General features: G+C 42.9%; 1 protein-coding gene across 1 annotated transcript in view; it reads left to right on the top strand.

The window, feature by feature from the left end:
- The first annotated feature begins 6077 nt into the window (after positions 1 to 6077).
- The window catches only part of CRMP1 (collapsin response mediator protein 1), a 111820-nt gene continuing 94669 nt past the window's right edge, over positions 6078 to 23228 (top strand). Inside the window, exon 1 of the mRNA XM_073574502.1 lies at positions 6078 to 6773. Within this exon, the coding sequence (XP_073430603.1) occupies positions 6405 to 6773 (369 nt within the window). The 5' untranslated portion in view covers positions 6078 to 6404. The remainder of the gene's footprint in view (positions 6774 to 23228) is intronic.

Genomic DNA, 23228 nt, shown 5'->3' with positions numbered 1-23228 from the left:
TCCCTGGGAAGCACTCATCATACTAGAAAACTGACCCTGCAAGCTGGGACAGCGACTATTCTAGATTCTGGTGCTCCTTGTCCAGATGCTGAGAGGAAGACGGAGGTATTACTTATGCACTGCTGATATTGAAATATCGGTGAAATTAAAACATTTATTTTGACATGTTTAAAAGTCAATGTGTTTCGAGGTCATGCAGGACCTCTTTATCTGGGCAAAACCTGGAGTACCTGGTTTTATCCTAATGAAGAGGTCCTGCGTGACCTCGAAACCCGTTGACTTTTGAACCTGTCTAAATAAATGTTTTAATTTCACCAATATTTTGATATCAGTAGTGAATGAGTGATACCTCCGTCTTCCTCTCTGCATCTATTGTCATCCTCTTGACACGTATCTGTGCATCAGCTGTTTTATATGCCCATTACGTTTTGCCATTTAGCAACCTAGCAAGGTGAATGTATCTCCCCTTTTCCTAACACCCGACTGTCATCGGATAAGACCATAATGCCCTTTTTCTTTCCCAGTTTCTTCCTTCCGTAATTTGTCCAGATCCTGAATCATCTCGGGCAGATTCGCCACCTGATCGCAAAGTGTATGAAATCGATCCATACTCATGGGAAAAAAATGTATAGGGCCAGTCGTAATGTGACACTGATTGATAAATGTGACGCCGAGTCACTACTCATGGACAAGCCATGAGATAGGGTAGTAGCTACGACTGAAAATTAATCAGAAGCTGACACCTAGCTAAATATCCAGTTAATCACCCAGAACAGGAGACACCTGGAAGAAACCCATCACGCCCCCTGCCCTGACTGGTGGTTGATCTGTCACTCACAATACTGACAGCTCAGCACGCTCTAGCCTCAGATTGGATGGCTGAGCTGTCCCTCACATTACTGATTACCCTGATTGTATAGGGTGGCTGAGCTGTCATTAACTGCGTGCAGGACACATTGAGAGGTGGATACGTGACACTTCATCTGTATATAGTGTAGCTCTATGATCTTCACGTGTATATAGTGTAGCTTTATAATCCTACATCTGTATATAGTGTAGCTTTATGATCCTACATCTGTATATAGTGTAGCTTTATGATCCTACATCTGTATATAGTTCAGCTTTATGATCCTACATCTGTATATAGTGTAGCTTTATAATCCTACATCTGTATATAGTGTAGCTTTATAATCCTACATCTGTATATAGTGTAGCTTTATAATCCTACATCTGTATATAGTGTAGCTTTATGATCCTACATCTGTATATAGTTCAGCTTTATGATCCTACATCTGTATATAGTGTAGCTTTATAATCCTACATCTGTATATAGTGTAGCTTTATAATCCTACATCTGTATATAGTGTAGCTTTATAATCCTACATCTGTATATAATGTAGCTTTATGATCCTACACCTGTATATAGTGTAGCTTTATAATCCTACATCTGTATATAGTGTAGCTTTATAATCCTACATCTGTATATAGTGTAGCTTTATAATCCTACATCTGTATATAGTGTAGCTTTATAATCCTACATCTGTATATAGTGTAGCTTTATAATCCTACATCTGTATATAGTGTAGCTTTATAATCCTACATCTGTATATAGTGTAGCTTTATAATCCTACATCTGTATATAGTGTAGCTTTATAATACTACACCTGTATATAGTGTAGCTTTATAATACTACACCTGTATAAAGGATTCATCTAAAATCAAACATCTGTAAAATACATGATGATAAATTTACATCTAGTTTACATTTCTATGTATAGAGTAAAAATATTATGATACATTTCTATCTAGGATAGCTATATAATTATACACATATATAAAGGATAAATATATGAAGATGAAGAAATGTTTATATCTGGGTTACAGACACAAAGTAACTTCTATGCCAAGGATCAATATACATCTATATTGTTGATAAATACATATTGTCAATTTTACATGAAGGATAATTACATATCAAGGCATTTTATATGTAGAAAAAACATATACATCCTGATTCATCAAGATCAGGGATTTTCTGGTCGCTTTTGATCGGGGATGTGTAGGAGTCAGATGCATCTGAAGAGTGTTCTGCGTCTCCGTGCTCCACACCAGAAATCTTACTCCAGTCCCCAACCAAAATATTGCACAAGCACCCTATTGTGTCTGAGTCTGTCCCTGACTAAATCCACCAAGTTAGCGTGCAAGCCTCTCGATCTACCACCTGTTAGATAATAAATGGAAAAAAGCACAAAAAGAGCCAGCACTTTGTGATGTGAGCTAAAAAATAGGGATATTTTCCATGCCCAAAGTATATAACATTTGGCTCTCACAATGAGCATAGTAGTGCAACAACACACAGAAGACTTCATCCTCAGGATTCTACAATCTTTGGATATGGTAGAACCTCTGACGATGGCGTCTTCTACGTGGTTGGAGGTCTGTAGATCTATTGTGATCAGGTGACCCATTATTGGTACTATTACACAACACTTGTATACTTAATTAGCACACTTCTGCACAGACAGCACTTTTCATGTATTTAATACACAATAGGAAAACTATATAATAATCATATACTGCTGTATCATTGTGAATTGCACACATGGATTTTTTTGTATTTATGAATATTTTTCCATTTGGCTCGGGTCACACACAATTCGAGATTATGGGGCAGGTTATGCTAATCACACTATGATCAGAGTTTGATCTGAGTGCCAGCATAGTGTGATCCGATTCTCTCGGATGACGAGAAGATGGGGAAAAAAAATCTCCATTTTCTCCATTCTGTCAATCCGTCAAAATCGGACTGTACTCAGATGTCATCCGAGTGCCGCCTGGTGTTTTCCATGGACTCTTTGGCTTACATGGTTGAGTGCGATCTGATAATCGTATCCAACTCAGGCACGCTGACATTTTGTTTTGTTGGACCAGATCGATTCGAGGAAAAAAGTGGACATGTGCACGGCCATAGAATAAGATTGGTCCGAGTGCTATATGATGTTTTGTCAGATCACACTTAAACTGTATCCAAGCGTACTTATGGAAAGTTGAGTGGAAGAAAAAGGTGCACAAGCAACTGGGGTAACCGCAGCCTTGAAAGGATTGTTAAGAAAAGACCATTCAAAAACTTGGGGGAGATTCACAAGGAGTGGACTGCTGCTGGAGTCATTGCTTCAAGAGCCACCACACACAGACGTATCCAGGACATGGTCTACAAGTCCCGTATTTCTTGTGTCAAGCCACTCATGACCAAAAGACAATGGCAGAACCGTCTCACCTGGGCCAAGAAGAAAAAGAACTGGACTGTTGCTCAGTGGTCCAAGGTGTTGTTTTCAGATGAAAGTACATTTTGCATTTCATTTGGAAATCAAGGTCCCAGAGTCTGGAGGAAGAGTGGAGAGGCCACAATCCAAGCTGCTTGAGGCCTAGTGTGAAGTTTCCACAATCAGTGATGGTTTGGGGAGCCATGTCATCTGCTGGTGTAGGTACACTGTTTTTTATCAAGACAAAAGTCGTCTACCAGGAAATTTTAGAGCTGGGTTAAAAACAACAGTATCACTGTACTTGATTGATCCGTAAACTCGCCTGACCATAACCCCATAGAGAATCTATAGGGTATTGTCAAGAGGAAGCTGAGACACCAGACCCAACAATGCAGACGAGCTGAAGGCTGCTATCCAAGCAACCTGGGCTTCCATATCCCCTCAGCAGTGCCACAGGCTGATCGCTTCTGTTCTACGCCGCATTGATGCAGTAATTGATGCCAAAGGAGCCCCGACCAAGTATTGAGTGCATTTACTGAACATACATTTCAGTAGGCCAACATTTAAAATCATTTTTCAAGCTGATGTTATAAAGTATTCTAATTTACTGAGATAATGACTTTTGGGTCTTCATTGGCTGTAAGACATAATCATCAACATTAGCAGAAATAAACACTTGAAAATTGAAATCAGGCTCGGATTGACCCACAGGGTAACAGGGGAATCCCCCGGTAGGCCCCTGTGCAAATCTGGGCCCCCAACCCCACTATATGGATAGTACTAGGCATAATTCACTTGATTTACTCTGTACAGAAAAAAGCAGCATCTCATCATTCATTAACCAAACTACCCAGCTTACTATTATTTTGAGATATAGGTACATTTGTGAATGAGGGGAGTGTAGTATTTGTATGCAGGTGAAAAGTGGGCCCCTCAAAGTCAATGTTACTGGTGGGCCCTTGGTACCCCAGTCTGACACTGTTTGAAATAGATCACTCTGTTTGTAATGACTCTATATAGCACGGGTCCTCAAACTATAGCCCGCAGGCCACATGTGGCCCGCCGAGGACATTTATCCGGCCCTTGGGCCCGACCGACATTGAACTTCACTTCATTTCAGTGGAGGCGGGCCCTGTAATCGCGGGCGGAACAACGAGGCGGCGAGGAAAGGCGATGCACGGCCCTCTGTATGCGGCACAGACAACGCCGCCTGCACGGCCTGATGACGTCATGCCGCCTGTGACAGAAGATAGAGTCGCGCGGACGCCTCTTCAGAGCAGAGGGGGGCATAGGTGAGTACTGGTATTTTTTTTTTTTAACACCGAAACCGGTCTATCATGCGGACCTATGCTGCCTATTAGGGACATTTACCTCCTTATTGGGGACATTTACCTGCCTGTTGGGGACATTTACCTGTCTGTTGGGGACATTTACCTGCTTATTGTGGACTATGCTGCCTGTTGTCGACCTATACTGCCTATTGGGGACATTTACCTGCCTATTGGGGACCATGTTGCCTATTGGGGACATTTGCCTGCCTATTGGAGACTCTCGCACCACACCAGTCTGAGCTTGAGGTAAAAGCAGAGTTCCACCAATATGGGCACTGGTGAGGCTGAAAGGATATGGACTGGCAAGGCTGAAAGGATATGGCCTGGCAAGGCTGAACTGATGGGCACTGATCAGACTGCACTGATGGGCAGTGCAGTTTGTATGTCTCTGTGTGGGCAATTTTATTGCTGGTATATTGTTTTTGTTGCCCTCTATATATATTGGTATTTTACTAATAGCAATTTGGATTCCCTAGGAAACCATGATATCAAGAGAACAATTGCTTCACTTGTTATGACTAGCAGTGACATTAGCCAAAAGCAGGCCCATAGTTCCCATTGAAATACCGGTAAGTTTGATGATTTAACTTTATTTGTTCTTCATTTTAAATATTGTATTTGTTCCTATTTTGTTTTTGTTTTTTTACTTCAAAATAAGATATGTGCAGTGTGCAAAGGAATTTGTTCATAGTTTTTTAAATTAGATTCCGGCCCTCCAATGTTCTGACGAACCGTGAACTGGCCCCGTTTAAAAGTTTGAGGACCCCTACAATATAATATATGACTTTCACTTTTAGTATTGAAGAACTGAAATAAACTTTTTGATGATATTCTAATTTTGGGAGGAGCACCTGTATCTGTCTATCCCAAAAAAATGAAGGCTACACTTCAAAAAATCCAGAATATACAGTAGTGGTCTATTGACCCATCATATCAGGGTGACATTTCGTTCCAAGTGCAGAAGGCTTGAAAAAGTTCCACACTTGGAATGAAACATCGCCCTGTCATGACAGGTCAATAGAACACTATATTTTGGACTGCTGCCTTCATCTTTTTTTTTGATATATTGAGGTTTGGTTTTGCCTGGTAGGCTTTGCAACCACTTATAATCTTTTGCCTTGCTAGTGCTCTACTGATATCTTGCTATTTGTCTATCGAGACAGAAAAATTGGAACAGCAACCAATAACTTGTAGAAAAAATAGGGTGCAGGACCCCTCAGTGAAAATCCAGTCACAAAATAGATACAAAATTCAACAAGAGGCAGCACTCCAAACTAAGCAACTAGGCTATTAAAGGTCCTTTTTTGCTTAATTTGGAGTGCTGCCTCTTCTTCAGTTTTTATCTAATGATCCTCTCCTGTGTGAGGCTCCAGTCCATGGTCCAGCCTATTCTCCAGCTGCTAACCAGTCCTTCAGGAAGAGGAGGGTCACATCTATCTCCCATGAGTGGTTCTCCTGAATGAGGTTGCTTCCTAGAGGTGTCCCCCTAGAGCAAGGCAGTGCCTTGAGTAGTGCCTGCCTGCCTGCTGCTGTCTCTCCCTAGCAGGCACCAGCCCTTTCCACCAGCAGTGCCTGCTGTCTGCCTTCCATGTGCAGCTCCTTCCTCTACCTCCAGGATTGTTGCCTCCTTTGATTGCACATTTCCTCCTCATCTGCTGCTGCTGTAGGTAACAATAGGGCCCTTGTGTCTTTCTAGCCAGACACCGCACTGCTGCATTTTATATGATCAGCTGCAGCAGCATCAGCAGCAGCGAGAGCTCATCATCATCCATCTATCAACCCAGCGAGAGGAGGGCACTAGGGCTGCAGCATGGCAGCAGAGAGGAAAAGAAACTGGAATAAAGAAGATGACCTCCCTGTCTATCTGGCCAGACCAGGCACCACTGCCCAGACCCCGAGGGTGAAATATGGGGGCATGTTTGCTTCTGTAGAAGGGGCATATGAGAACAAGACTATAGATTTCGATGCCTACAGTGTGGGGAAGAAGGGGACCCGCACCCCAAGGAGCAGCAGCAGGGCGGACCTGGATGGTGACAATTTCAGTGAGACAGCCAGTGATGTGAGTGAGATCTCCGGATCTGTCATCAGCTCTCCTGGAGAAAGGGACGACAGGACCCCAGGCATTGAGATCAAGTATTCCGGTGGGAAGGAGCTGCTGCAGGGGCAGGACAATGGCAAGGTACAGTGTGCTGAGAGGGAGAGGCTGGGGGTCTGCACCAGCAGCAGTGGGGGCTGGGTTGGGGACCTGTACATTGGCCTCAGGGTGCTTATTACATTTGCTAAGGTTAATTGTCTGTTGTTGTTGAACCATGAACCCTTTTGCAATATTTTGCTTCTAAACCATAGATACACTGTGTGCAATGAGCAGAACATTGTGCATTACTGAGCTCAAGAGCTAGCAATCTTGTACCAGTGATGTGATTTCAAGGTCATAATGAATTTTATATCCTTGTGATCATTGTATTACATGTATGAACCTTCTATCTATCTATCTATCTATCTATCTATCTATCTATCTATCTATCAATCTCATATCTATCTCTCATATCTATTATATATCTATCATCTATCTATCATATATCTATCATCTAGCCATCTATCTATCTATCTCTCATATCTATTATCTATCTATTATCTATCTTATATCTATCATCTATCTATTATCTATCTATCTGATCATCTAAGACTCAGACATACCTGTAAAGTAATGGACTGCATTAATATGTTTTATAATGAACTGTATGGTACTGTAATTAACCAATATAATACCATATTTAATTATTGGAGCAGTGTGGCCCCATAATGCACACTGTCTATGAGAATCATGGCCTGGTGTAGGAAGGAAATATTGCATTTACTGTACATGTTACAGCATTGACATTAGACACTAATTGATAGTATCGAGTGTGTCGGTGAATATTTAAGCAGCGGTTGTGTCTTTTATCCCTATATCACCGTGTCACGGCGTTCTGGAAAAAAAGTCATGGTGTTCTCATACTTTGCTTTAGGCTATGTGCACACGTTGCGGATTCTGCTGCGTTTCCGCAGCTGTTTTGGCCCTGCGGAAACGCAGCAGTTCCGCTGACATGGTACAGTACAATGAAAGCCTATGGGATTTCAAAAACGCTGTGCTCACGGTGCGTTTTTTTCCACTGCAGCATGTCAATTGTTTGGGCGGTTTCCGCAGCGGTTTCACACCTTTAACATAGTAGAGGTGTGAAACCGCAGGTCACTTTACCTGCGGTTTTACCTGCGTTTCCGTGCGGAAAAACCCGCAGCGGAATCCGCAACGTGTGCACATAGCCTTAGTGTAACAAAGAGAAGGGGTGCTGAATCTGGGAGGCCTCCAGAACTCGGCTCTCGGTGCCTGCCTTCTGTCCCACCACATTTACTTTGCATTTTAATGTCCTTCAGCGTGCCAATGTGTATGACTGGCTGACAGTATTTCAGGTTTTAACAGGCCAACATTCAAAAGAAAACCAGTCTGGGCTGGGATGAGTGCAGTGTTGTTCATGTTAACCACTTCCTACCTATTACAACTTTTGACCCTTTTATTATATTATTTTTTTTCTTAAAAAAAAAGCTCGTTATTTTAGCGTTGTAGTCCATAGATTAATCCATAGTGATTAATGACACGTGATGGTCGGTTCTTACATCAACTGCAGTACTGGATCATTGAGGCTTGCAGGTAAACACTGCACAACTGGGTGGTTTTGGGCAGATATGATACCTTATCTCCAATAGTTTTAGCTGCATTTAAGAGATCACTTTGAGCAGATATTGAGGATTCTTCCATTGACTACACAGCTTTCAAACAACTCAGTGTAGTTCTTAACGTTTTGTATCTGGTGACAATGAATGACTTCTTCTAAGGACAGATTATTGTTAGATTTGGCCATCCACCCTAAGCTGGCCTGTCATAGTGGTAAATAATCGGGGATAAATTTGGTGAATCCAGTCTCGTTTTCAAGGTTACTTGGATACATATCGCTTGATCTTTGAACTTTGTTTTTAAGTCATAGACATGTTAGAAGTTGTCCATAATAGCCAATACTTTGAGACCCCGTCTCTTACTAAAACGAAGCTGTGATACCTTTGCATCCTGTTGGCTCTTTTGCCCTCCGTTGGCTCGTTTGCCCTACAGTGGGTCTTTTACCCTACGTTGGCTTCTTTTGCCCTACCTAGGCTCCTTTGCACAACCTTGACTCGTTTGCCCTACGTTAGCTCCTTTGCTCAACGTTGGCTCGTTTGCCCTACATAGGCTCCTTTGCTCAACGTTGGCTCGCTTGCCCTACGTTGGCTCGTTTGCCCTACATAGGCTCCTTTGCTCGACGTTGGCTCGTTTGCCCTACTTTGGCTCCTTTGCTCAATGTTAGCTCGTTTGCCCTACATAGGCTTCTTTGCTCAACGTTGGCTCGTTTGCCCCACATAGGCTCCTTTGCCCCACATAGGCTCCTTTGCTCAACGTTGGCTCGTTTACCCTACGTTGGCTCCTTTGCTCAAGGTTGGCCACGCTCTAAAAAGGAAAAGACCAACCAAGATAATAGACTACACACTGATCAATCTTGAAGAACTAGAGGCCCACATGACTCTGCATTTTACATAGGCTTTTCTTCCTGTGGAATGGTCGGTATCAATCCTTAAAAATAGAAACCACTTTTGTCCGGTATCTGTAATAAAAAAAATATATACGGTACTTCAATAATTTATTCACAAGGGTTCCTGAGCAGGTTATTGTGATTTTTTTTTTCTTTTTATATTATTGATTCACTTTGGTTCACAAGAGTTTCCATAAGAAATGTTGCTGTCTGTAATTTTTGGCTAAAGCTAAAAAGGAGGTTGGCAACGTTAATGGACTCCCGTCAAAGAGAACTTCTGGTTTATCTCATATACGAGCAGTTTGTCAAAACTTTATTTTTCATGTCCTTTGTACTTGTGGATGTTTTGTTTAGTTACTGTGATTCTGAAGAAAATGACTTATCTCTTTTTGACTCCAATGTTGTCTCAAAACCAAGATCTCAGGAACGTCAATGGATGAATGTCTGTATGCTTACATTGATCTAGCTAGTCTACTGTATATGTCAGCATCATCCATGCAATGTGGTCTCTGAGATCTAGTCTTGAGGACCAGATTGAGATTTATGGTAGTTCTAGGGGTGAAACTGTTAACGGCATTGACGCCGCTAGTACTTTTAGTGCTGAAGCTATTAATGGCTTTTTCTAAACTCACAAAGAATCCATTCAGAAAACCAGACACATTTCTTATCTCCTGAATGGTTTTCTTGAGTGGATTGTTGCTGAATGCCAGAGAACACAGCTGTGAATGTAGGATACTCTCACTCCCAGTAAGGACCATCCACACAAAAACGATTGACTGTACTCCGATAAACAACAGTGGACAGTTCTTCCTATTACATCTAAACTATGGACAAAAGTATTGGGATGCCTCGAAATTACACATATAGGAGCTTTTATACAACCTATTCTAAATCCATAGGCATTAATATGGAGTTGGTCTGACCTTTTGCAGCTATCCAATCTTCTGAGAAGGCTTTCAAAGATTTTGGAAGTGCTTGTGGAAGCTTTTGACCATTCATCTAGAAGAGCATTTGTTGGGTCTGACACTTATGTGTAGAAAGGAATGAGCTGAAGGATTGTGCGGCCGGTCATATTCTTCCACACCAAAGTCTCTTTACTATGTCTTTATGGACCTTGATTTGTGCACTGGTGAACAGTCATGGGTAACAGGAAAGGGCTTTGCCCAAATTGTTCCCACAAAGCTGGTTTGTATTAAGGGAAAAAGAAATCCAAACCTACAGGGCCCTGTGCAAAAAAGTGATTCCCCCCCTTAAAACATAAATTAACTGTGGTTGATCATATCTTTGGGAAACTTTAAATTCAAATTCCCTGGCCACACCCGAGCCTGATTATTCCCACACCTGTTCTTAATCAAGAAATCACTTAAATAAGACCAGCTTAACAAAGTGAAGTAGAAGAAAAGGTGTTCAAAAGCTAGACATCATGCTGCGATCCAAAGAAATTCTGAAACAAAGGAGAAACACAATAATTGAGATCTATCAGTCTGGAAAAAGTTATAAAGCCATTTCTAAAGCTTCGGCTCTCCAGCGAACCACAGTGAGAGCCATTATCCACAAATGCCGAAAACATGGAATAGTGGTCAGCCTTCCCAGGAGTGGCTGACTGGCCAAAATTACCCCAATAACGCAGCGACGAAGCAACCCTGAGTTCACAAAGGACTCCACAACGACATCCAAAGAACAGCAGGCTTCACTTGCATCAGTTAAGGTCAATGTTAATGACTTCACAATGAGAAAGAGACTGGGCAAAAATGGCCTACATGGCAGAGTTTCAAGATGAAAACCACTGCTGAGCACTAAGAACAAAAAGGTTCATCTCAGTTTTGCCAGAAAACATCTTCATGACCCCCAAGACTTTTGAGAGAATAATGATGAGACAAAACTTGAACGTTTTGGAAGGTGTATGTCCCATTACATCTGACATAGAAGTAACACAGTATTTCAGAAAAGGAACATCATACCAACAGTAAAATATGGTGGTGGTGGTCTGGGGCTGTTTTGCTGCTTCTGGACCTGGAAAACTTGCTGTGGTAAATGGAACAATAAATTCTGCTGTCTACCAAAAAATCCAGAAGGAGAGACTCTGTTCATCTGTTTGTGACCTTAGGTTAAGCACACTTGGGTTATGCAGTAGGACAATGATCCAAAACACACCAGCAAGTCCACCTCTGAATGGCCTTAGGAAAACAAAATTAAGACTTTGGCGTGGCCTAGTCAAAGTCCTAAACTTAATGCGATTGAGATGCTGTGGCATGACCTTAAAAGAGTGGGTCATGCTTGGCAACCTGTTATGAGTTCATTTTCTCCTTCACCTCTGATGTCTGATGAACTCCCTCTGCTGGTGAAAGGAGGTAGTGAAATTGATCTGGATGGGAAGAACCTGTCATCTGAATAGGTGGAGTGTGATTGGACATCCGGAATTTCTGAGTGGATATAAGGCAGCCGACGCCCTGCTGGGTTGCTGGTGATTCTTTCTGCTCTGAGCTCTGGCATCCAGTTTAGTTTCTGTCTACTAAAAGCTAAGTTTTTGCTCTGCTATTTTTCCATGAGATTTTGTCTGGTTTACTTAGTGTTTGTGTTCAGCCTGCCCTGGTTGGGACGGGCTGAACTCCATTTTTGTCTCTGATCTCTTTGCTCTGTCTTCAGAATATACCTGATTGCTGATATAGTGATTTTGAAGTCTAGTGACTTCAGGGCCTTTTCTATAAGACGTGTTGGACATTATTTTTGGCAGGGTTTTTTGCGTGATTGCAGCCAGCATCTTTTCTGTCCTTTCCTATCTAGTTAGTTGGGCCCCATCATTTGCTCAGCCTGTCTTTCTGTCTGTGTTTTCATCTGTTTTTCACCGACAATACATGTTGGGGGCTGTCTATTGCTTTGGGGTCTGCTCTGGGGCAGTTTAGATTTCCCCTTTCTTTCTTTAGGCTTATTTAGCTCTCCGGCTGTGACGAGGGGTCTAGGGCACCGTAGGAACCCCCCACGGCTACTGTTAGTTGTGGTGAATAGGATCAGGGGTCTGCAATCCGCTAGCTACCAACCTCTCCGGTTTTCTGGACTTAGCTTGTGTTTTTGTTTTTTCCTCCTCCGGTGACTCATTCATAACAGAATCACCAGCCATACCGCAGATTCTAGGGTACTCAATAGCAGGAAAGAATTGTAAAAAAAAAAAAAAAAAAGTGTCAGCAGTCAGTATCACATAGGATAGGATTAGATACACAGCTCAGCAGTCAGTATCACACAGGATAGGAATAGATACACGGCTCAGCAGACAGTATCACACAGGATAGGATTAGATACGCAGCTCAGCACACAGTATCACACAGAATAGTATTAGATACACGGCTCAGCAGTCAGTATCACACAGAATAAGATTAGATACACGGCTCAGCAGTCAGTATCACACAGGCTAGGAATAGTTACACGGCTCAGCAGACAGTATCACACAGGACAGGATTAGATACGCAACTCAGCACACAGTATCACACAGAATAGTCTTAGATACACAGCTCAGCAGACAGTATCACACAGAATAGGATTAGATACATGGCTCAGCAGACAGTATCACACAGGATAGGATTAGTTGCATGGTTTTTATGTGCAATATAATCATTATAATTTGTTATAACTAACCACAGTTGGTTACTATGCCCAGGCAACGCCGGGCTCTTCAGCTAGTATATCATAAATTTGATGCAAGTTATAAAAGACAGCTGTTATTTTTGCAGAAATTATACCAGAATTCTGGTGCATTTAGACTGATGGATATGCTCCAATGTACCACGATACCCCAAGGGCGCATTCACACTGTAGTGTGTGTTTTATAGTGTATCTGGCTTATAAATATGAATAATGCCCACCGCAGCATAGGCCTTACAAGTGACCTGTAGGGCTGGGAGAAGTTGTGATATTAGTATTTGCTTAATAGAATAGTGTAGCCAATAAATGTACTCTATTCTTGGCTCCCGATAAAAAACATAAAAAAATAACACTCCATATACTTTTTTTGAACTCTGGAACCTATGGGTGGCATTGAGAAATCTTGCAAATGCAGTGAGAATGCACACTTTATAAGTAATCCAGTTTTACTCAGCATGTCATGGTTGAGTTCCGTATCTCCAAGGGAATCTTCACAGCAGTATTCCCTCAAAGGCAAATGTAAAACGCAATATAACCTCTTAGACTCAGCACTTACCTAAGCAGGCTAACACAGCAGTATCGTCTCCTGGGCATGCTCAGCAGCGATTTTCTATAGCCGGGCTGACCCTGCACTTATTTCTGTGTTGTATTGCTTTATACCGTACTAATTTCTCCCATGCAAGCCAGTACAGCAGTAGTGTCATTTCTATGCAGGCCTGATGAGCAAAATCACAGTTGGCTCTATCTTTAATGGGTTGTCCAGGACTTTTAAATTGAAGGCATCTCCTTAGTATAGGTAATCCATGTCTGATTGGTGGGGACGGGTCGCACGGCAGCCCCGCCGATCAGCTAGTTCCGGTTCTGTTGGCAGCCTGAAGTGCTCAGTTGTGGAGCTGCACCCTACTGCTCTGTCAACAGTACAGTGGCCGTCACCTGGTGCTGCACATCTGACTCTTATTCAAATAAATAGAGGGTGGATTTGTACTACCTGACCATGGCCACTGCAATGTTGACAGAGGTATGTTGTGCAGCTTCACAATGGAGCACTACCAATGCCAATAACAGCTGATCAGCTCGGGGTTTTGCACTCCTACCGATCAGATATTGGTGTCCAATCCTAATAATGGGTAATGTAAAAGTTATGAACAACCCCTTTAACTTTTAGGCCAGGGATTCACAACCATTATATGCTTCTCAGCTGGGTAAAGTTTATCACAAGAACCATGCTGATGTTTTTTTTCCCATTGACGATAACCCTTCTACATCTACCATAATGTCAGCTGTGAGTGACCACGAGCCTCCACACCAATGTTTGCCGGATGGCATGTTCTTATCTCGCTCTCTTTTTTTGCTCACACTCTCTCTCATAGTATATGACATGGACAGGTTTAAATACAACCTTTCCTAATACTTGGTTGCAGAACCTCTGGCAACAGTGATAGATTTCAGATATTTTTCTATTCATCTTTGAGGGTCTTGCACCTGTCTGATAATATTCTTGAATATTTGGGCTCTTCCTTTTTCCAAAGACAGATTTCAGCTTGCCAAAAATTTTCCAGTCAGGACTCATTGTTGGCCAGGATGAAACGGTCGTTTTTTTCCGTCCTAACCAATCTTGGGTAGTTTGGCATGTCTGCTTCGGGTAAATATCCTCCTGCGTGACTTGTTTTGTTTGATTTCTGCAGCATGTGGCATACTTTAATATTATAACTTCAGATGTTTCCAACTCAGCCTGGAATTCTTTGGATGTTATGGTTTGCTTCTTGGCATCATTTTCGACCAATTTTCATAGGGTTCACTCTTCAATTTTCATCTCTCTACCACCACTGCCTGGAACGTTTCTGACTGTTCTATGAGTAAAACATTTCTTGATAACATTTCAATCAGTTGAGACCAGGATGCTAAGGTCAATGGAGATCGTTTTGTCCCCTTTAGACTGCTTGTGGTGATAACATTTCTAGACCTCTCATAACACTCTTGTTTTAGCTATTATGAACAAGGAATAAAACTAGGCTTTGTAAACATCAAACCACTATTTACAGACTAATTAAATTCATGTGAGCACTGACTATGTGCGAGAGAGTCTTATTTCTAATTGATCACACATTAGTCTGATTTTGTCTTTGTTTAAAACCACAGGTGGCATTAGTCGTGTCCTGGCATTGTTTTCAGCTTTGTATCCTATTATCCTATCTCATTTCATTATGATTCGAATAGTCATCTATGACCATTGATCGGAATTTCAATCCTTCCCGGACTACCTAGAATGCCTTAAACACCCTGGCGGACTGCTCCCCAGCTCAGTTACAGTGGGGAAAAAAAACTATCTAGTCATCCCCCAATTGTGCAAGTTTTCCCATTTAAAAAGATGAGAGAGGCCTGTAATTGACATCATAGGTAGACCACAACTATGAGAGTCAAAATGAGAAAGCAAATCCAGAAAATCACCTTGTCTGATTTGGCAAGATTTATTTTTCAAATTATGGTGGAAAATAAGTATTTGGTCATTAACAAAAGTTCACCTCAATATTGTGTTACATATTCTTTGCTGGTAATGCCAGAGGTCAAGTCTTCACAAGGTTGGCGCACACTGTTGGTGGTATGTTTGCCCATTCCTCCATGCAGATCTCCTCTAGAACAGTGATGTTTTGGGCCTGTCGCTGGGCAACTCGGACTTTCAAATCCCTCCAAAGTTTTTCTATAGGGTTGACATCTGGAGGCTGGCTACGCCACTGCAGGACCTTCATATGCTTCTTACGAAGCCACTCCTTCGTTGCCCTGGCGGGGTGCTTGGGATCATTATCATGTTGAAAGACCCATCCACGTTTCATCTTCAGTGACCTTGCTGATGTAAGGAGGTTTGCACTCAAAATCTCACGATACATGGCCCCATTCATTCTTTCATGTACACGGATCGTCCTGGTCCCTTTGCAGAGAAACAGCCCCAAAGCATGATGTTGCCACCCCCATGCTTCACAGTAGGTATGGTGTTCTTGGGATGCAACTCAGCATTGTGTCTCCTCCAAACCCGACGAGTTTTGTTTCTACGAAACAGTTCTACTTTGGTTTCATCAGACAATATGACATTCTCCCAATATTCTTCTGGATAAACCAAATTCTCTCTAGCAAACTTCAGATGGGCCTGGACATGTACTGGCTTAAGCAGGGGGACACATCTGGCACTGCAGGATCTGAGTCCCTGGCCGCGTAGTGTGTTACTGATGATAGCCCTTGTTATGGTGGTCCCAACTCTATGCAGGTCATTCACTAGGTCCTGTGGTTCTGGGATTTTTGCTCACCGTTCTTGTGATCATTTTGACCCCATGGGGTGAGATCTTGCGTGGAGCCCCAGATCGAGGGAGATTATCAGTGGTCTTGTATGTCTTCCATTTTTTTATTATTGCTCCCACAGTTGATTTTATCACACCAAACTGCTTGCCTATTGCAGATTCAGTCTTCCCAGCCTGGTGCAGGGCTACAATTTTGTTTCTGGTGTCCTTTGACAGCTTTTTGGTTTTCACCATAGTGGAGTTTGGATTGTGACTGTTTGAAGTTGTGGACAGGTGTCTTTTATACTGATAACAGGTTCAAACAGGTGCCATTACTACAGGTAATGAGTGTAGGACAGAGGAGCCTCTTAAAGAAGAAGTTACAGGTCTATGAGAGCCAGAAATCTTGAATGTTTTTAGGTGACCAAATACTTATTTTCCACCTTAATTTGAAAAACAAATCTTGCCAAATCAGACAAGGTGATTTTTTGGATTTGTTTTCCCATTTTGACTCTCATAGGTGTGGTCTACCTATGATGTCAATTACAGGTCTCTCTCATCTTTTTAAGTGGGAGAACTTGCACAATTGATGGCTGACTAAATATTTTTTTTTCCCCACTGTACATTTATAGATTTTGGTTTACTGTAGTGACATGCTGTTTGCCTCCCAACCCCCCTTTATTTTTTAATTCCTTTTTTTTTTACTTCCGTCTTCTTCCTCCTTTTCTACTTCCTTTCATACTACTTCAAAATTTTTGTGCAAAAGAACAAGACCAAAGATCCCACCACCCAAGTGCAAATTTTGGTTTTGAGTTTGGCCACTTTAGAATGATTTTGAAAAAAGTAATTGGGAACATCTTGAAAGACCAAGATACACTTGAAGGAGTATTTAATCGAAAAGCATTTATCGCATGTCCACTGGATAGGTGATAAATACTAGATTGATGAAGTCTAAAAGTTGGGAAACCTACTGAATGCTAGAACCATGACTCGGAGCAGTTCGGGTAAAATAATAGTTGATCAGGCACCAATTCCAATTATGGCACTGATGATGATGAGCCCAACGGTGATGGGCCTCCAAGGATATAGCATCGTTCACCCATCTATTCAGTCTTCTGGTTAGAGTATCCCAAATGAACAGATTGCTCCAGTGTTGCACCACCACTGGGAAGTTCGCTTTGAAGTTGAGCGAAAATGTGAACAAATATAAATCTAGAACTCCTGTGATCAAACAAGCCTGGCCAAAAGTGAACATTACTGTAATATTTTGATCACTATTCATAAGCTAGAATCATGAGAAAAGCTGTATGGTCATCTTGTGCCCACATTTAATTTCCACATTTATGTCACAGTTCTGCTTTTCCTTCATTGGCAACATATTCATAAAGAAGGAATGTTATTATGAGATTGAATCCCTGAATGATAAAGAAAGCTTTCACATTTTTAATATCACTTACACTCCATCTGCCTAAACTAAGAAGTGGTCATTAATGATTGATCCAGTGTTCCGAAAGTGCCTGTTTGTTGAGAAATACATTTGCTGCTGTTGTCACTCCAGTCCAGTCAATAATATAATATTGTCAATTTAATGTATTGTGCCAAAGTAACCATAATGAAAGCAATTAGGCCGGCGTCACACTACCGTAGAATACGGCCGAGTGCTGTGCTAGAAAATATCGCATAGCACTCAGCCCTGTGTTAATCTATGAAACCGCTCACATCAGCGTTTATTTTCTCAGCCGTATTCGGCATGCGTGTAAAATCACAGCATGCTGCGATTGTCACCGATATTTGTCTGAAACTCGCCAATGCAAGCCTATAGGTGTGAGAAAAAAATCACACAGCACTCAGACCATGCGAGTGCTGCCGATTTTTACGGTGTCCTTTGAAAAGCCGTCAATTCATGTGCAGCATACTTACAGTAAAATCACACTGACAGGTTAGAATAGCATAAATAGAATAGATACTGTATATACACATAGAATACATAGATATATAGATGTCAGTGACACACACACACATATATATATATATATATATATATATATATATATATATACACAGTATTTATTTATATTACATAGAAGAAAAGTCGGCAATTCAGCAGCCTTGTACTGTAAAATCACAGCAGGAGCCGACAGGATAGGAGACATGGATTACATAGAGTATATACACATAGAATAGATAGATATATAGATGTCTGTGACAAATACAATTAGTACTGTAGTGAAACCTCCACCAGGGGGAGCTGGTGAGGGAAGAGAGGTTATACACTAAGAGCAGCAACCCTGAGCAACAAGCACAGGTGCCACAGGTAACGAGAGAGAATAGTCAGACGAACCGAGTCAGAAACTAACAGGAGCAGACGTACCAGAAGGAGCAGCAATACACGTAGTCAAAATACCAAAGCCGAGAGTCAGAAAGCCAGAACATGAGCACAGGGTCCAAAAGGTGAGACGAAATACGTGGTCGGGGTACAAGCCAGGGAGTCAGATGCCAGAGAGGGAACGTAACAGCAGAAAGGAATACCAAGAGACGGGGTCAGAAATCAGTCCGGGTCATACACGTGAATATCAGTCCAAGGCAGGAGGATCACCAGGGTTCAAGGGTCAGTGGCTCTAAACTGCAAGCTTGAGCTATCACTAACACTGGTCAGGAGGCTGTGAGGGATTGAAATAGCCCAGCTAGCTCCAGAACAGGCTGAGATTAACCCCCGCATGACCAGTCCGGAGTGAAGACAGCAGAAGATAAACTCCGGACTGGACCATGACAGTACAGTGTGTTTGCAGCTTACTGCACATGTATTTAATTAATAAAAGATTTTTCTGAAAAAAATGGCGTGGGCTCCCGCATAATTTTTGTAACTAGCAGAGGGAAAGCCGACGACAGGGGGATGATGTTTTTAGCATGGGAAGGGGGTAATACCCATATACCCATGGAGTTTCCCAGGCTATTAATGTAAGCTGACAACTACACACTTAGCCTAAACTAGCTATTAAAATGGAGGACCCTAAAAAAATAACGTAGGGTCCCCCTATAATTAATAATCAACAAAGGCTATGCAGACAGCTGCAGGCTGATATTGATAGCCTAGGAAGGGGCCATGGATATTGGCCCCCCCGGCTAAAAACATAAGCTCTCAGCCGCCCCAGAAGAGGCGCACCTCTTAGCCTCGCTCTTCCCACTTGCCCTGTAGAGGTGGCTAGTGGAGTAATAGTTGGGGGGTTTATGTCACGATTGTCAGGTGACAGCAAGCCCCGAGGTTAGTAACGAAGAGGTGTCAATAAGACGCCCCCATTACTAGCCCCATAGTCACATTGTATGAAAACACAGATGCCCAGAATAAAGCCCTTTAATTAAAAGAATAATAATAATCTTTATATAGCGCTAACATATTCCGCAGCGCTTTACAGTTTGCACACATTTTCATCACTGTCCCCGATGGGGCTCACAATCTAAATTCCCTATCAGTATGTCTTTGGAGTGTGGGAGGAAACCCACGCAAACACGGGGAGAACATACAAACTCCTTGCAGATGTTGTCCTTGGTGGGATTCGAACCCGCTATCCACTGAGCCACCATGCTCAGAATGACAGACTCCTTTTATCAATTTTAATTAAACCACTCTTATGACCTCGCCCATTCCACCGACGCCCTTGTCAACTGGAAAAGAGTTAAAAATAAAAAACAATATTCCTCACCTTTCCGCAGAGATGCTGCTAATCCATTTGTCCCACGACATGGTTGCGTTGTGTGCTCATTGTCTCCCTGTGAATTCCTATTCTCTGTCTGAGGGCATCGCTAGAGTGAGAAAGTTCTACTGCTCGTGGTGCCGTCATACAGGTCTTGGGAGTTCACAGCCAATGAACTCACTTCACCTATGTGATGTCAGCGCGAGCGCGGTGGGATGCATTATCCTATATGGAGGACTATGGGGTACATTATACTATGTGGAGGACTATGGAGCACATTATACTATATGGAGGACTATGGGGTGTATTATAATAAACAAGCAAATTGCTGCGTATTCGAGTGAGTATATTGGTTATGCTGGAACAAAAATAGTTGTTCTCAGCAGCACATCGCCCGGAGAAAACTGCAGATATGCCGATGATAACATGATACGGTATGGGGACAGATTGATGTACTAGTGACCATGCTGTCCTCGTCATTCTTCCTCAGCCGGTGTAAGGAGACTCGGGAACAAGCGTTCATTATTGTCGATCACGCTTGTTTAACGGCCTGAACTCAGAGCATGTAAATACAGCCGAAATGTTTCTGAGTGACGGTGCAATATGTGAACATTTGGGGTCCCACTTGAACTTTTGCCCAGGGTCCCACTTTCTCTAAAACCGGCCCTGGTTATTCCCCTTGAATTGAGAGTGAAAGATTAATGCAGGAGGAGAAAGAAGCTGATTTCTTTGATAAGATATATTGCAAAGTGAAGTGGCTCATGTGAACCCCATTCTGTAATAATATTCCTCATCCTAGCCCCTTTCCTGGTGAAATGTCCCTCATCCTGTGCCTCTTTCTGTTATAATGTCCTCTGTCCTGGACTTCTTCCTGGTATAATGTCCAACATCCTAGTATAATTTCCCACAATATGGTCCCCTCCATGGTATAAAGTCCTTCATCCTGGACCCCTTCCTTGTTTAATGTCCTCTGTCCTGGGCCCCTTACTGTAATAATGAGCCATGGTGTTGGCTTCAACAGGAGAATTAGCTCCTATAACAGTGGTGACGAACTTATGGCACGCGTGCCAGAGGGAGCATTCGGAGCCCTCCCTGTGGGCATGCAATCACACTGCCTCTTGTGATGTCTGCCCCAGTCCCATTGCCTCTTGCGATGTCCACACCAGCCCAACTGCCTCAAGCGATGTCCTCACCAGGCCCACTGCCTCTTTCGATGTCCGCGCTAGCCCCAATGTTTCATACGATGTTCACGCCAGCCCCGCTGTCTCCTGCGATGTCCTTGCCAGCCCCACTGTCTCCTGCCATGTCCGCGCCAGCCTCGCTGACTCCTGCAATGTCCGTGCCAGCCCCACTGTCTCCTGCAATGTGTTTTCACCAGCCCTGCTGTCTCCTGTGATGTCCGCACCAGCCCTGCTGTCTCCTGCAATGTCCACGCCAGCCCCGTTGCCTCTTGCGACATCCGCACCAGCCCCAGATTAAATTGCGTGTTGGCACTTTGTAATAAATAAATGGGTTTTGTGTTGCCGTTTGGGCACTCGGTCTCTAAACAGTTCGCCATCACTGTCCTATACTCTCAGTAATGAAATATATATAGCAGACCTGATGTTTTACCTGTTGACAGAAACCTTGCAAACATGTCAAGGGGACTGTTATAGTCATGTCCTATATGTTTATTACAAAGGTATCTATTTTCATGGATTGTTGGGATGCATGGCTATTGGATGTACTATGTGAGAGAGACAATATTTATGTACCCAATATAGTTACTTATCACATTGGATGGTTAGTGTAGTATTCGTACTATTTCATTATTTCACCCTGCGATGTGCATTATTATTTATTTGCTTGGTCAGGCCAAATTTGATACTAACAGTTGTGTAATCGATAACTGGGGCTGGGCCATCTTTGCCCACCGGATGCTCTTTTTTTATCCGATGAAATGTGCTGTGCTATTATTCTATATTTATGATATTCAGTACATTATATTTTTTATGATATTTGTTGGGTGTACAACCTCAGTGTAATGAATAGACTAAAGAAAGGATCAACCTGGCTACTAGGTTAATGGACGACTGAACCAGAACCAGTTTGTAGTAAGCTGTGGATATCATTAGGAAAAGGGCTCATTTTGACAGCGGATCGGTCATGCTACTGGACTTGACAAGATCACATAGAGAAGAAGACCTTGAGCTGGGGTATATATAGATTAGGTTCAATAATTTATATAAATTGCTGTTGAAATGTAACCTGGAAAAAGCATGAAAGTCCTAATGCATAGAAAAAGCTTGTGTCCTACTGACCCTGCCCACACACATTGAGAGAGCTTGAGTCCTGCTGACCCACACATCTGGATAGAGAAAGGCTGTGAGTCCTGCTGACCCCACCAAGACACTGAGAGAGCCTGTGAGTTCTATGACGCAGTCCACACAGAGACATGCTTACCGGTCCTGCTAACCACGCCTACACACACTCCTACGTCCGCTGTTCTTTCCCATTTTTCCATAATGCCCTCAGATGAGGGAGTGTCGTAGACCTGAAAGAGACACTTTACTGATATGCGCCAGCCATAAATGGGAGTCATTCAGAAACAGAATTCTCTGCAATGCTCCTCCTAGATTAATCAGATTCTGATTTCAAACCATATACTTTCTTTTTATTGCTTGCTACGTAATGTGACGCGTAGGGATTATCTGCGTAACATAGCACAGGAGCCTGTGCACACTGATGCAGTAATAACATGCATAGCGTGCAGCTCACATTAAATAGGCCAGTGTCTGCCCTTTCCATTTGCATGTGGAGGGATGAGGCCAGCAGCCCTTTCCATCTGCATGTGGAGGGATGAGAGGCCAGCAGCCCTTTCCATCTGCATGTGGAGGGATGAGACGCCAGTGTCAGCCTTTTCCATCTGCATGTGGAGGGATGAGGCCATCAGCCCTTTCCATCTGCATGTGGAGGGATGAGAGGCCAGCAGCCCTTTCCATCTGCATGTGGAGGGATGAGGCCAGCAGCCCTTTCCATCTGCATGTGGAGGGATGAGAGGCCAGCAGCCCTTTCCATCTGCATGTGGAGGGATGAGGCCAGCAGCCCTTTCCATCTGCATGTGGAGGGATGAGAGGCCAGCAGCCCTTTCCATCTGCATGTGGAGGGATGAGAGGCCAGCAGCCCTTTCCATCTGCATGTGGAGGGATGAGACGCCAGTGTCAGCCTTTTCCATCTGCATGTGGAGGGATGAGGCCATCAGCCCTTTCCATCTGCATGTGGAGGGATGAGAGGCCAGCAGCCCTTTCCATCTGCATGTGGAGGGATGAGGCCAGCAGCCCTTTCCATCTGCATGTGGAGGGATGAGAGGCCAGCAGCCCTTTCCATCTGCATGTGGAGGGATGAGGCCAGCAGCCCTTTCCATCTGCATGTGGAGGGATGAGGCCAGCAGCCTTTTCCA

Source organism: Dendrobates tinctorius, unplaced genomic scaffold (assembly GCF_039654945.1).
Source record: "Dendrobates tinctorius isolate UK_male_01 unplaced genomic scaffold, ASM3965494v1 ptg000039l, whole genome shotgun sequence".
Lineage (NCBI taxonomy): Eukaryota > Metazoa > Chordata > Amphibia > Anura > Dendrobatidae > Dendrobates > Dendrobates tinctorius.
The sequence above is the reverse complement of the archived record's forward strand: the minus strand, read 5'-3'. Positions and strand labels throughout refer to the sequence as shown.